We start from the raw sequence: 16797 nt of genomic DNA, 5'->3' as shown, positions 1-16797 counted from the left end.
GTTTTCTGTGGTCTATCGGTGTGTATTTTTCGAACACAAGCGTCCAAATGGGTTATACGGCACAAATTTCAGAATGCCGAACGTTACATAGAAAATGAATGATCGACAATCATTCACAAAAACTATATACCATTGTGGTATATACCATTGTCGATCATATTGCCATTTTATTAATTTTTTTGTTGATATCAAGTTATATTAAGTTAATTTATCACAATTTCCCGTTCGAAAGATCAAGAAACGACAGGAGCACGTGTTCCATATCGTATAAGATTTTATAGGGATAAGGGAGAAAGTGAGTAGCGGTTTTGTTTGTGAATTAAATTGCTATTACGGTACCTTCTGCACCTAGTCTTATTAAGATCAAAATGCATGTTGATTTTATCACTCTCTTAATGAACACATCAATTACTGAAAGCTTTCAGACGTCAGTACGATGACAATCATATAATCGTATAATGTTGTAGATATACGAGAACATTTTAAATTTAATCGAAGATGAACCAACACATACACATACAGTGTACCTACATATATATATTTCCAGAAAATATGGTCGATTCAGCATTGCAGTTATTTCCTTCTGGTATATACTCGGATAATCAAAATATTTAAAATATTTCACTGTTACCTAATGTATTACTAAGAAAATAGTTTTTCTGAGTAATTTCATAGTGAAGTTACCTGCGGGGACGTTAGGAGGTTTTGGGCAGCAACTCTTTTCCAGATGAAATAATAATAATATTATTGACCATAATAATGAAAATGAAAACAATATTATTGATAACAACAATAATAATAATATCACTTACCTCACGATGTGAGTGGCCACTGATTGATAATGCTGGCGTACTCTCAGGAATGTATTGGTGCTTCGGGGATAGGTCCCGATCAACGCAACCTCAAGGAAAAATAAAAATGGTAATAATAACTCTACTCGTCTAGAGTAGTGAAGTGGACTCAGAAGGAGCTGTATCAAATCGACGTATTGCCACGAAAAATGATACATATTCATAGAAGTCTACATTCGAAATCGTCCGTTTCACGGTTGTATTCCCTCCGATAACAGGAAGACCGTAGATTTCTTAGTTTGGAGTGAGAGAGCAGGTATTAGAGTATTTCTATTCAAGGCACCTGCCCAAGCGGCTGATGGATTGGTTTAGTTTTTGACGCTGAACGAGGTGACCACAACTCTGTCACCAAGTTGGAACCCATTTGGCAAACATAAAAGCCGTAGAGATCACTTCACTCCTGCAGTAACATAAGGATATGTCAATGCATTGATTTTTTAACAACAATGAAAGCTTCGGATTATCAGAGCACCTGATCTTTGCTTTCCCCAGGTCAAGTGTGCTGAAGTCATCATGGCCTGCTAGGATGGCGTGTTCAACACCCTAATCTACTGTAGCATATGCCGTTTCAGCCTATATCCATCGATATAACATGACCCCAAGATTGCTTCATTACCATATACGGAGTTTAACGGCATTGACAAGATATATTTGTGGCTCCACCCGTAAGCATATCCTGAAGCTGCTGGATTCCATCCAGAAAAGAGCCATCCGCAAAAATCACTTGCAGCCTTGATAGTCTGGAAACATCGAAGAAAGTATTCCAATGACTTGGCACATTTCATTACACCAAGAGCGGTACATATCAGAAATACGCGACGGACTGTGGCTGCTCATCGTTTTGAAGTTCAACTCAGTACACCTAGAACTTCACTGTTTGAGAACTCTTTCATTTGGTGAACTGTGTTTAGGTGATGAACTTCCTGATAACGTTTTTTCGAATGAATTTCATATTCAGCGATTCAAATTCAACGTGAATCGTTACTTTCGCATAGGCACCGCTCTCAGAACGCCTTAAGGATTTTCCTGTAGTTTTTGTGTTTTGTTCTCAAAAAAAACACCAGTGTTGCCCCACCCTCCTGGGGATATTGAATCCATTTCGAGGAATGAAAAGTGCGGAATTTATTGGAACTGTTCTTTTTCCACCCTCAGGCTTATACAAGCTGATGAACCTTATGTAGTTTTTCTAAACGAAAGCAACAAATGCAGAAGGATGTAGTTTTTGCCTCAATGCATCTGCTTGATCACTTTTTCCTCGGTGTAGTGAGTGACCATCGGATGATGATGGCGGCGCGCCCTACCGAATACTTCAGGGCTTCGGAGATAGAGCCGACCAGCGCAACCTTCGGGAAAGAAATAAAAACAATACACTCTGGCGGATCTCATCGGAACTGTCGGAAAAGAACGGAGTTGCAGCCATAAATATGCTTGCCGTTCCGATCTTACTCTACCTTTTTGGAGTAGTGAAGTGAATTCGGAGGTAGCTGTAAAGATCTGAAAAAAAAAGAAAAATGTGTTCCATTTCAAAATCTGGAAACAACTGAGAAAAACAAATTATAGGCATTTGTCATATTTCGTAACGTTGGAAAGTTGTTTGAGATTATCATGTTCATATCTGATTCCGTTACACTATTTCACCTAACCATCATGGTTTTACGAAATAGATCAACTGAAAATAATTTAGCATAACTCCAGCATGACCTACCATTAGAATTGTAAATAAAAAAAATATTTCATTTTGAAATATCCACAAGCTGACAGGAACCAATATAGTATGTACCTTTGATAAAGGTTATCAAAACCGTTCGGACAATAAAATACAGGTAAGTCACCTGAAAGAAGGTGAACTCAATCACTTAGCAGCAAAAATCAGAGGACACACACTGATATTGAATGGAGAGGCCTACTCTGCTGAAGAGCTGTCCAAAGAAGAAATAATAAATGATTAGTAAAAATATTTTCAAAAACCAACTTTTAGTAACATACATTGAAAAGCAGAAAATATGTTTCAAATTATTTCACACAATATATATGATATAAAACATAATCCAAACATTTACATATTTGATGCGTAACTCAACTGCTCAAACAATTTCTTATAAGTTGTTGAATAGGTAGCTTCACTATTTCCGTATACTTGTAAGGATCATTTATCAGAGCCTGGGTAAGTCTCATCAAAAAAGAATAATTCAACCAGTGTCGTCAATATACTAATCACGACACCAATTTACACAATGTGAAATATCTTCATCGAATACACTGCCAAAATTTATATGCAATTTAATATCCCAAACTAAATATTCAATATTCAAAAACAAAACCGTAATCTATCATATATTCGTTTCTCTCCTTGATATTTTAAATCTAATTTTTTGTTTTGTTTAGTTGTTTAGTAATGAAATTGTTTGAAATCGTTATCAATCACCAACTGTCAAACTGTTGTCAATTTCATTCAATAGTTTACTACCGATTGAGTAAGTTAACCCTTAAATGCATCTTGTTGCCGTCTGGCAACGATCCCATATTTAGATACGTAAAATATATGAGAACGCAAATTAGAGCTCGCTGCATACCTTAGCCGATTGGCAACACACCACTAAAGAATAAAATCATAATAGTTGAGCGGTGGTGGCGCCATTGGGAAAAAGTGGACAGTTATTATCAGCTGGCCACCGACTCGAGCACATGGTTTTGTTTCATAAAATTGAATATTCAGTTGTTTTGCTTCAGTGGCTTTATGAGAATTGCAAAATTGTGTTTCCAAGTCTTCAAGGTATGTATTACACTTTGATACTCATATAGATTACTCAGAAGTTGTTTTTTTTTGAAAACTTGTGAATTTGTTTTGATGCCGATTGGCAACATCATGCATTTGGGGTATAGTTGTACGTGCTGGTGTTGTTTCAGAATGAGTAATGCAAAGCGAATTCTATCAGAAGCAGAGCTGATAGAATATTGGGAAAACTTTACCGGTCTAGAAAGTGAGGATGGTGGGGATGAATGTGAAACGGATAGTGAAGATGAACCTTCTTGTTCTGTTCCAGAAAACGATTTTACTGATGAAGTAGGTTTGGTCGAGTTCCCAGGAGAACCGTTGGAGACAATTGAACAAGAGGTTAGGGACAATGAAGATAATTTGCCCTTATCCTTTTTTCAACAAAATGACAAACAGAAGAAGGTTACTCAAGAAAATATCATATGGAAACAAAAAGCTATGCAGCTAAACGAGGACCAGTTACAATTTCACGGAGAAACAGAACTTGCTACTGATATTCGTAAATTAGAATCACCATACGATTTTTTTACTTACTTCTTTTCGAAGGAACTTTTCGATAAAATTGTCGAAGAAACGAATTTATTTTCTGTCCAGAAAAAGCCAGAGAGGCCTACTGTCTTTACAGATATTGATATAAAACAATATATTGGTATAGTAACGTACATGTCCTTAGCCAATATGCCAAACACCCGATCTTTCTGGAGTGATGATCTTCGATTCTCGAACATAGCTGATGTTATGCCAGTAAACAAGTTCGAGAAAATCAGGCAGTACATTCACTTCAATGATAATGATGCTTTCATTCCTCCTGATCGTCCTGGACACGATAGGCTGCACAAAATAAGACCCCTGGTCGATCATTTGAATAAAAAATGTTCGTCAGTTGCTTTGGAGCAACATCTTAGTATAGACGAACAAATGTGCTCCACCAAAGTGAGACACTATATGAAACAATACATGCCGATGAAACCCCATAAGTGGGGTTTCAAGTTCTTTGTTTTAGCAGGTGTGTCTGGTTTTGCATATAAATTTGAGATCTATACTGGTCAGGAAAAGTTTGAAAACACAGAAGATAATGAGCCCAATTTTGGAGTTACTTCAAATATAGTATTACGATTAGCAAGGATCATACCAAGGATGAAAAATTATAGATTATATCATGATAATTACTACACAGCTGTTCCACTCATGGTGCATCTCGCAAAACAAGGAATTTTCTCTTTGGGTACTATACGTCGCAACAGATTACCAAATTGTCAATTACCTAATGAATTATCACTGAAAAAAGTATCTCGTGGTACTAGCCATGAATATGTAGCCACAGTTGATGGTGTGGACATATCTTCATTGATTTGGAAAGACAACAAATATGTTACGCTCATATCATCATTTGCTGGGAAAAACCCAGTTTCAAAAGTAAAAAGATTCGATCGAAAGAAAAAGGAAAAGATTGAGGTCGATTGTCCCTATATCATTTCTGAATACAACCGCCACATGGGAGGAGTGGATTTGCTTGATGGGGAGATATAAGATACGTCTGAAAAGTCGAAAATGGTACATGAGAATATTCTACCATCTTATTGATATGACCCTTGTGAATGCTTGGTTACTCTACAAGAGAGTGCATTCTGAAAACGGTCGTGCTAGCAAAGTCAAGAATCAGGCCGAATTTCGCTCTGAAGTTGCCTTTCATTTGTGCCAGTTAGGTGCATATCGTACCATATGTGGTAGACCTAGTAACTTGGAGTCTGAGATCGAAGAGAAAAGAAAAAGAGGTCCAACTAAACATGTGCCACCTAAAGAAGTACGCACAGATCAAACTGGTCATTGGCCGATGCCGCAAGATTTGAAAATGAGGTGCAAATATCCCAACTGTGTGGGTTTCACAGTACCAAGTGCGAAAAAATGTGGAATTGGGTTGTGCTTAAACAAAAACAATAACTGTTTCAAAAATTTCCATGAATAATTTTTTAGTACTAATGCATAATGTAGCCAGTTGGCAACAAACATTATTTTTATAAAAACAGACTGAAAAATAAAGATTAATTTTTTTTATTATTTTTCACTGTTACTTCTTTATAATTAGTTGTGACTTTTCGATATTTCGCGAGAAAAAAAAATCATGCATTTAAGGGTTAAATTAATTTCACATGAAATAAAAAAGGTGAGAATATACACATACAACAAGTGGTTGTTCTACTATCTTAACAACAATTCAAATACTGCTTAACTTCAGACCGTTGTGACCCCGATCAATTAAAACATGAAATTGAATAGCATTGTTTGCATGCCATGTAACATATCAATTAGTCTCAGTCGTCTAAATTCGTTATTTTTCAATGATTCTATGCAGAAGATAGGACAAAATTCGAAGGGTAAAACTATCCCAATTCGATCTTATCTTATATACCCATTCGCTGTAATTTCAGAAAATATGCAAAATACGTACTGTCTGTAAACGTGCGCTAACTTTCGAACTTTTTGTATTTTTATCAGAGAGCTATAAATTTATTGAAAGTTATTTCTTTTGTCCCATTTTTTTCACTTGCGTTATTTCAAAACTCATCCTTGTTATTGGGAATTATAAAATTACTGTCACTAAATAAGTTCGTTCACAATGAAAAACAACTCAATATTTGGTATTGATATTGAGCAAATTGAAAACGAACGTATGAAGACAAACTCGATAACATTAATTACAAAATGAATTCGTTTTGCCTTTGGAGAACCGACTGGGTTCATGTGATATTAATAGTCACGCCCCAATTCACCAAACGTAGCTGAAAAGTAAATAGCGTTAGAGTTCAACCTTATAGTACTAAAATGAAACCAATATGGAAGTTAATGAATATGCAGATACAGGATACAAACGGAAATAATCGAAAATAAATTTCACAATCATATGTATCTTAATCCTACAAAAATACATTAGCAAATATCTTCATTTATTTATTGACAATCTTTGGACATGAAATCAAAATGTGATGGCAACCTTTATTAAATTTATACTACCAGCATCAAGTAATCTGCATATTTTTCGAATATATTATTGAAACTACTGCTTATAATACGTTTTAATATCGTGATCATGCACAAATTGTGCTTCGAACAGATAACTCAAAGGGTTATTTGCATATTATGTAAAAATGTATTACTCTCATTTCATATTCGAATTAATTCAATTGTGATAACTTGCTCGAAGTTATCACAATTATTCTGTGATATATACAGTGACTTCATTAGAAGGGTTTGTTCCACACCCTTACAATTGGGACTAGGTAACCGTTATTCAGTAATTTCGTAAAGTGGAGAATGAGTTTAGTTAAATTTGAACATTTTCTTTTGTGAATTGTTGAATTTTGTCAAATACTGAAATAGTTGCATTTTTGGTAACATTGAGAAATCAATACCTGATGCCGTCAAAATTGCAAAATTGAGATTATATTCAGTATGCTCATTTTGAAAGCACATGAATGTGAAGAAATTCACCATTAGCTAATAATACCCATTCGTTGAGCTAAAAAAACTTTTCTAGTATTATTATCTTTATTTTTAAAATACCTTATAAACAGTAAGCATCTTCTTGATGCTTATTGGATTTCATTTGCATCCAAAGAGAAGTGTTCGACTGGTGAATTATATTCATCTTGATGGGCATCACTCAAAGTATATAAAACAGCTAAAATTCAACCGGAATTAAATAAATTAATCTGCTAACCACTATTGCTTAGAGGCGTTTTTAATCCACAAACTTGTTGAGGACGATTTCAATGAAATTATTTCATTTTTTTGATTTGGTGCGAGGGTCATTAGCTATAATAACTTTTTGAAAAGGGTCACTTTTTTAATTAAATTGTCATTATATCCTGTCAAAATTGTCGTAATTGGTTTGAGCACATATGTATTTATGTGATATAGATAAGGGTAGGATGCTTCAATCTGTTTGATTCATTTTTGAGGTGTCAAACAAATTTTACCACACTCAAGGTAAAATTTGGCACTGCTTTCAGAGGCAACAAAAACTACATTCCAGAAATTTTATCGAAACTGCGGAGTAGAACATTACAAATGGATTATGAAACAAAATGGAAAAGTACTAGCCATTATAATAATTATACAATTTTCACTATAAAGTGTTTTGCACGTTTCGTTACACGGAAACTTCATCATTATAATGGATATTGTTACTAATTTACATGAAGTAGCGGGTCAGTGTATTCATAAAATAAAGAAAGTTATACGCCGTTATATTTCCTTTCCTTGAATACAAAACCTTCGTTTTTGCTGCAATGACGTTTTCGAATGGATCGAAGTTTTTACATACCAACTGAGAGACCAATAAGATATATGGTCTAAATAATTTGCTTTCAATTAACGGAAGAACTTGTTGAGTATATTAGTATTCATATTGTCTGTTTCATCTATAACAGGCAATCATGAGAATCAATTTAAAATATCAGCATGTGACTTGTGAAGAATAATTATGTTCAGTTTCGTTTTTGTGCTTTACAGTCTCTACATTTGTATCTTTCAATATAGTTTATTGAGTCGTTTAGCAGTATATTATATTGGTATTCTTTTCTGTTATGACTAAATATTTTTTTACTAGAAAAACGTCAAATACCTGAATTCAAAGTTGAATATTGAAATTTATTTTTTAATAGGCTGTTGACAGAACACAAGTATTTCATCACGGCTGCAATTTTCTCAATCCTACTTTTGAGAGAAGCTTAAAGAGAATATTGTTTTGAGTTCAATTATTTCTTCGGAGTATTTATCGCTCCTGACGTGGTCCAATTTGTTTCAAGTTAGATAGGTATTTAGGGTGCTTCTGCCCTCCCTGGAACTTCGTTTTCATTCTAGTTGACTTGACCAGAATACCGGGTAATGATGCCACGGTTGTTTTCGTGCTGCCTGATACATTATTGGCGATAAGACGAATGTGCAAGAGTTACCTTAATGAGGAAACTCAAAAAATATGTGTTGAAAATCATCCATATATCACGATATAAGCCTCGAGGCCAATATCCAGAAACACGTGTCCGCGTTTTTACCCCACTTTCGAGTAGTTATGTCCGCTAATTCACCTCATTTTTTATTTCTATCAGTACACTCGTTCATTCTGTATATTTTTAATTTTTGTACTCTGGACCCAGATGTCACGCAGGTAGCTGTAGCTGCCTACGTCGATAGGTTGGTTGTTGCCTATCCATGATAGGCAACAACCAATGCCTATATATATATATATATATATATATATATATATATATATATATATGATGTGTTGTTCTTCCGGGTGTTCATCCGTTGGGTACTATTCGATAGTCGACGTTTCGCCATCATCTCAGATGGCATTATCAAGACGAGTTACTGCTTCGCTTCGAGAGGTGTAACTGCTGTTACGGTCCACACACAACTACATTTGAATCCGTTACACGAATTCTCAATCGTCGCAGCCTTACCATATTTTTCAGTTACTAATTGTGAAATCTGGTATTGAGTGACTCTCAAGCCAGGATTTGTTCGCAGCCATTTTTCTATCGCTTGGGCAAAGTAACTTTTGAAAGGCTTGAAAAATGACCTGTCTAATGGCTGCAGTCGGTGCATTGTGTGTCCTGGTAATTGGAGCATAATTACTCCAGCATCTCGAGCGATTACCAATGCTTTTAATTTCTTAGAATGAGTAGAAGGGCCATCAAGAAGGAGAAGAACTCTTCTTTTTTTATTTGGATTTACAATATCAATGAAATGACGAAGCCATTCGCTCTCTGAAACATCAACTAAACTTCCAGTTGGAGCTCCAATCACCAATTCATTACACATCCTCATTCTTTTGAAAATAATCAGGGGTGGAATATACATGCCTGCTGCATTTGAACAGCAGTTGTATTGACACCTCTTTCTCCACTAGATATCGACACGACAGCACGTTTCCCCTTCTCAGCTATCACCTTCTGACATTTGTTTTAAACGGTGCTTACGCCTGTCTCGTCAATGTTAAAAATAGTAGTTGCATCAATTTCATTTTCATCAATAGTATTTTTCAAAATGTCAAAGAATTCTTTGACATCTTCTTTAGAAAATCCTTGTGCCCTTACCAAGGATGTAGCCTGAGGCTCACGAAGGGAGATGACCTTGTGACGTTTCATGAAGTTTTAATACCATTTTTTACCAGCGATCTGTTCCTCCTCATTAAATGCGTGAGGGATACCATTTCTAACAACAATTTGAAATGCGAGTCTACGCACGTCCGTTATTGTGAGCCCAAAGAAACACGCTTCTAGTTTTTTTTAGATGCTCTACATCGGGTGGTAATGTAGGGTGACGTCCCATAGCTTTGGTACCTTCATTGGCCTTTATATTTTTACTGTCTAAATGACGCTTAAGTGTCGGTTTTGGAATTCCGTACTGTCTACAGCACTGATTAAAACCCATATCTCCGTTCCTATAAGCAGCTAGAGCTCTTTTCATATCATCTTCATTCCACGTTTCATACTTTCGTTTTGACATTCTGAAACATAAAAATTGTGTTACAATCAAGTAAGCTACTTTATTTATTCAAAAAACAAATTAAAACCAGCAATATATCAGTATTCACACACAAAAAATGACGAATACCTATCATGGTATTTAATGGGCTCCAAAATCGTACCGGTACAATTTGAGAAACAATTAGAGGTACGATTAAGGCAACTGGGACTCTCCGAAAACATTACCTTATTTCTTATATCACACATTCGTGGAAGCATAAAACGGCTGATTAAAACACTCATCAATATTAGTGTTAGTTTTACAAATTATTAATTTACATGAGACACGAAAATGAACAGTGTTACTACTAAATCTGTGCTATTCAATATCTCTCAATTTAGTAATCTATCATCCTAGAACAATATTGGGAAAGAAAGTTTTTGGCTTTCTACTACTCCATCTTGATACAAAAAAAAAGAAGGATGAGGGAGTCTTCCAAAGAAAGGAAGGAAGTAACTGTGTACGGTGTATACCCTCACTGGTATACACCGATGTTTCGCCTTAAGACACTTGTCCTAAGGCTCTTCAGTACCAAATTGGATAACATTATAGAAAATACACACACTTCATTCATGAATTACGATTTTGAATGTCACGGAATAAGCTTGATCTGCTTGTGTCATCGATGACATCGTAATGACATTCATTCACCTATTTGATTTAATCCCAGCCAAGAGGAATCTTATTTGAATTGAAGGGGTTATATTTTTAGGAGTGATTAATTTTTTTGGGAAAGAAAGTTTTTGGCTTTCTACTACTCCATCTGATACAAAAAAAAGGGATGAGAGAATCTTCCAAAGAAAGGAAGGAAGTAATCAATTTGAAACTATATACATGAATGTGTAGATCATGCAAAGAAGTAACTTTCAGACACAAACTGAAAGAAAGTCCTCCTGAAACAGCTACTTTCATATAAACATTGAATTATACGAAAGAAAAAACTTTTTCGAAACAAATACTTCTATATGAACACTGAATTATACAGAAGATACTTTTCTCTACTCAGTTTGTATTTCAAGCCAAAAACTTTCTTTCCCAAAAATTAATCACTCCTAAAAAAATATAACCCCTTCAATTCAGAACAATATTATTGTGGAGGATTCAACAACAGTTGCATAATTTGCATTAAAAGTGTTCAACAATCCTTTTTTGTCTGATCAAAGAAACCACTGTGACAAAAAGTAGGCAACATAAGAAATAAGTGTGATTGAAGATAGCAGAATAAACTGATAGCGGATGTATAGTCCATAGGTGCACTTCTCTAATTTATTGCAGGGAAATAGCACATATCACCACGAGCCCTGAGAAATACTAACAACCTACGGTACCTCTGACGTATGGGTGAAAAATATGGCCTCCACTAAAATTATATCAAGTTCGCAGAACAATAAAAATGAAACTAGGAAAAGCTTCAAGTGTTGTAGGAAACCATTAAATAACTTTGTGTGTGTGAACTGCTGCAATGTTTATCATGAAAGTTGTTTATTGAAAAAGAAAATTGAATATATAAACGCACACAAAATCAGATGCTGTCAGGAAGAAAATAGTTATATAGATACAAGTTTGCTAGAAACAAATCATATCCTAAAACTGAAAAATCAAAACCATGCACTTCTTCAAGATACACAGGAATCAGAACTTGAATCTATGAATTTAATTGAAAGTCAACGCAAAACCATTGAAGAGCTACAACAGAATATTAAAGAGCTTCAAAAACAATTGGCCTGGATGACGGTAGAAAAAATTAGTGTATGTGTTCAAATAGAAAATTTAATCAAAATAAACAAAGCGACTTCAACCGATTTACTGGTTTCAACACATGCTAGTACCCAGAGTACAAGTGTGCAAACAGATGAAGAAACCAAAAATAACATAACACCTTCAACCAATCTAGTGGTGTTAATGCATGCTTGTACCCAAACAAGTGGTGGCCAGTCAGCGGGCGAAATAAAATCGGGAGTTCATATTCCGAATACTAATATCTCTACTCGACCATCAACAACAAATTTCGTTTGTAACAGTATTAATTCCGGAAACGCTGATTTGTGCCAGGAAATCTTCAGTGAAAATGAAAAAAATAAAATAATTTTGATCAGTGGACTCAGGGGTAGGGATATGATGCAGATGTTGTTGAGACAAACTGAAGGAAAATTTGCTATCTAGTCAATTCTCAAACCACATTCCACTGATGATGAACTCACGAAAACACTTTCAGAGTGTTCAAAAGGGCTGTCAAAACAAGACCTATTCATCTTCTGGCCAAATAAAATTGAAAGCAAGTTAAAAAACATCCACCCACAATTGAAACACACAAACTTTATAATATTGACTGAACCTTATCGCCTTGACAATAATAACGCCAATGCAATAATCTATAAAAGAAACTTAGAGTTTGTGAAAACTGTTCATCGGCTTGGGAAATCTAATATTAGTTTCGTGGATTGCGACAATATCCTCAGAAGGAGTAACTACACCAATGGAGGTAGCAATGTAAACAAAATTTGAAAATGGTACACAAGCAAAGCTATAATAAATCATATGACAAGTAGAGATGTTCTGTCAAACTGTGTCCCAAGGGAATTATACAAACCACAACCTGTCAATGCTGAAACTGTGACAAATTCGAAAAGGATGGCTACCCAAAGTTTAGCAAACGAACTTGCACTAGCAGAAAGTGAATCCAAAAGAGCAATGTATACATCAAGTGAGACATTATCACAAATTGGTGATACATTTTTAGAGCCAGAAAGAAGTGTAAGTGAAGGTAATGATTTTTCATTAACAATCTCCCTATCAGCCCAAAATGCTCCCAATCTAAGCATGTGACTAAACCTGTAAAAACAAAATGCGACAATACTCTCGTAGTAGCTAATGTAAATTCTCAAAGTATAAAAAATAAAATAAACAAAATAAAACTCCTCTTCGATGATCAAAACATAGATATACTCTGTATATCTGAACACTGGGTTCAAAGTTCTGATATGGCTCAACTATCATTTCCCAATCTACAGGTGGCTTCTTATTTTGCTCGACAAGTTCCATATGGAGGAACTCTTATCAGGTCAATAAAATATATTGAAAATATCTCGGTGTAGTCGCATGTTGAAATAAGTGCAATCACTTTAGTGGATAGTTTTAAATATAAAACAGCTATCTGTTGCATTTATAGACCTCCTTTGAGTGATTTTGATATATTCATTGAAAAATTGGAGCAGACTTCTATTTACTTGCAGGAAAGTTTTAATTATTTCATTGTCTGCGGTGATCTAAACGTGAACAGTCTGGATATCACTAATAGCAAAACGAAAACATTGAATGATAGCTTAGAATCTTTTCATCTCATCAAAACAACAAATGAGCCAACACATATCCTAAAAAATAAACATAACCATGTGAGTGCAACAGCAATTGATTACCTTGTCACAAATATTTCAAAAGAAAACTTCAGTGTATTCTTATATGATACTTTATTAGCCAAACATCTTGCCCATATTTTCTCATGCAATCTTACCAACTCTTTAGCGAATGATTCTCTGGCTACAACTACCTACTTCAATAGAAAATTTACAGATGAGAACTTACAAAAACTTAGGACACGACTAAGTGATATTGATTGGACTTCTGTAAGTTGACTTACTACAAATAATGCATTTGAGGCCTTTATGAAGGAATTGACTTGGTGTCTTGACGTGTCATGTCCTAAAAATAGGATAAATGTAAAACAAAAACAGAAAGTAAAAAAAAGTTGGGTAACGAGAGAAGTTAAGAATGAAATCAGTCAGTTGAGAGAATTACACAAAAGAATGATAGATGGAGAAGTGAATGATGAGATTTACAGAAGGGAAAAAAGAGAATATACAAATAGATTAAAGAAGTTAAAAACAGGATATTACGCAAATCAAATAGAAACAGCTGGAAACAAACAGAAAGCTACATGGGATATTGTAAATAGTTTCAGAGGGAAAACCAAAATTGAAAATGAAAGGGAGATTCATCTTGAAGCAAATGGTATCCAGATCAATGATGGAACAGAAGTTGCCAATAATTTTCCTTTCCACTTTGCCAGAGCAGCATCGGCAGCTCTGTTAAGACATGTAGGTCAGAACATGTCACTACCACATACGGTTTCGGAATTTAACGAGAACTCTATGTTTTTTGAAGAAGTGCTAGAACCTGAACTAGTTTCAACAATAACCGAACTAAAAATAAAAAATCGAGTGGCCTAGACGATATAACAATAAAAGTTCTGAAATATGTCTTTCCATCTATATCTGAAATTCTATTGAATCTTATGAATCACTCTATAATGGAAGGCGTGTTTCCGAGTGTCTTCAAAACAGCTAAAGTTATTCCTATTCATAAAAAGGGTTCACATGAAGATATAGATAAATATCGCTAAATATCATTACTGAGTATTCCATCTAAAGTTATTGAAAAAATAGTAGCAAATAGAATTATTGCGTTTCTCGAAAAATACAAGATTCTAACCGATCATCAACATGGTTTTAGAAAAGCTAGATCAGTTGAGACTGCTATTGCTAGAAAATTCGAGTTTATTTACAATGAAATCGATAAGGGAAAGTACGTAATTTCAATATTATTTGACTTGGCTAAGGTGTTTGATTCAGTAAATAGTGGCATAATGGTTAGTTAGAGGTTAGGCATTAGAGGGTTCCTTCTGGAATGGATAAAATCTTTTATGGAAGATAGGAAAATGGTAGTGACTGTAAATAATGCAGTAGGTATCTGATATTCAAGATATTATCCTTGGGGTACCACAGGGGTCCATTTTAGGCCCACTGCTTTTTTCTATCTATATAAATGATCTTCCGAAGTATATAAAACAAGGTTTCATTATCCTATTCGCAGATGACACTACCATAACAGTTTCCGAAAATACTGCGGATGAGCTAGAAAACAACATTAATTCAGTCATGGATGACACGATTTCTTGGTGTGATAGAAACCAACTAAAACTGAACGAAAGTAAAACAGTACATTTAAGCTTCGCGTTAAGGAAAACAGTGAAACTCAACAACATCCAACTCTCGGAAACAGTCAAACTCCTTGGTATGTTTATAGATAAAACCTTGTCTTGGGAGCCCCATATCGATTATGTCTGCAAAAAATTGAATCACGATGTGCTTAGATTAGATGGTATCAGGACTGTTTACTATTCATTGGCGTACTCACATAAGACTCAAAATGTATTAATGTGGGGTTCTTCTGTGGGGGCAAAACGTGCTTTTATTGTTCAAAAAAGAATAATTAGAACTATCTTTAATATTGCACCCAGGGATAGCTATAAACCTGCTTTCTGCAAGAACAAGATGCTAACGTTACCTTGTATCTATATATATAAAGCTCTGCTCCATGTGAAAAATAATGTACCCACTATGAGAGATGAATCAATAGTTCATAACTATGCAACACGAAATAGACATTTATTAACTATCCCAAAACATAAAACATCGACATTCAAGGAATCACTTGCATATAATGGCATAATATTATTCAATACGTTGCCTCAAGATATTAAAGATTTGCATATTATACCATTCAAAAAACAAATAAAGGAGCTATTACCTAATAAGGGATATTATAGTGTAGAAGAATTCTTAGAACGGGATACACTGTTATCATGATTATTGCTTTCACTGCATTTCTTTCATCCTAGTTAAAGGTAAATTTACTTTATGTATATTTATGTATTTGTATACATATATGTTATATATTTACGATACAACATATATGTGTGTATGTGTGTTTGTGTTATTTTTTATATATGTATATAGTTAAGTACCTGTTTCAAGTGTCCGATCTATGTTATACTGTGGACCGTTATTATTGTTTTATATAATTTTCATATTTTTATTTATGACATGTCTTATATCATGTATATGATCGAAAAGACGAAGCTATTATTATTATTAATATTATAATAATATCAGTACGTACCTTGGCAGTCACTACGTTCTTACGACAAAGTTTCCAAAACACTATCAACTAGCTCCAAAACAGGAAATCTTTCATAACAACTAAAGAGTAACCGCACAAGCCTCAAACTTAGTCTCGACACTACAATTAAGCACCTACTTGCTGGTAGCACCGCATGAACGCTGTAGTCACTCTATTTCGTATTAAAATTAATGAGGTACGATTTAGGAGACGATACAATTTTGGCAACTTTCCTCTATATATATATATATATATATAATATATATATATATATATATATATATACATATATATATATATATATATATATATATATAATATATATATATATATATATATATATATATATATATATATATATATATATATATGTAATGCCATCGAAAAACGAATCCACATGTTTCTAGAAATGATTTGAAATCTAAAAAGGTTAATGCAGTCAATCTGCTGAAAAATAATTCCATGAAAATCAAAAAATAAATAGATAATTACTTTTCGATCATTCCTATATTGATTTCAATTTAAGAGCCAGCGGTAGACAGCTGTTTCAGCCTATTGGGCATCATCAGTACCGATATTTATATATATATATATATATATATATATATATATATATATATATATATATGAAAATCAAAAAATAAATAGATAAGTACTCTTTGATCATTCCTATATTGATTT

At 34.2% G+C, this 16797-nt stretch overlaps 1 protein-coding gene across 1 annotated transcript; it reads left to right on the top strand.

Moving 5' to 3' along the window:
- The first annotated feature begins 3759 nt into the window (after positions 1 to 3759).
- Positions 3760 to 5157, top strand: LOC111514104 (piggyBac transposable element-derived protein 3). Its single transcript, XM_023170338.2, has one exon. It carries the CDS (start codon positions 3760 to 3762, stop codon positions 5155 to 5157), a length of 1398 nt encoding a protein of 465 aa, XP_023026106.2.
- The last annotated feature ends 11640 nt before the right edge of the window (positions 5158 to 16797 follow it).

The sequence above is a fragment of the Leptinotarsa decemlineata genome, unplaced genomic scaffold, assembly GCF_025532065.1.
Source record: "Leptinotarsa decemlineata unplaced genomic scaffold, Ldec_3_MD MMD2_tig00026369_RagTag_RagTag, whole genome shotgun sequence".
Taxonomy (NCBI): domain Eukaryota; kingdom Metazoa; phylum Arthropoda; class Insecta; order Coleoptera; family Chrysomelidae; genus Leptinotarsa; species Leptinotarsa decemlineata.
This window is presented reverse-complemented; position numbering and strand designations above follow the sequence as displayed.

Excerpts from the sequence above, each read along its gene's own strand:
- LOC111514104 (XM_023170338.2), top strand. The coding sequence starts at position 3,760 with ATGAGTAATGCAAAGCGAATTCTATCAGAAGCAGAGCTGATAGAATAT.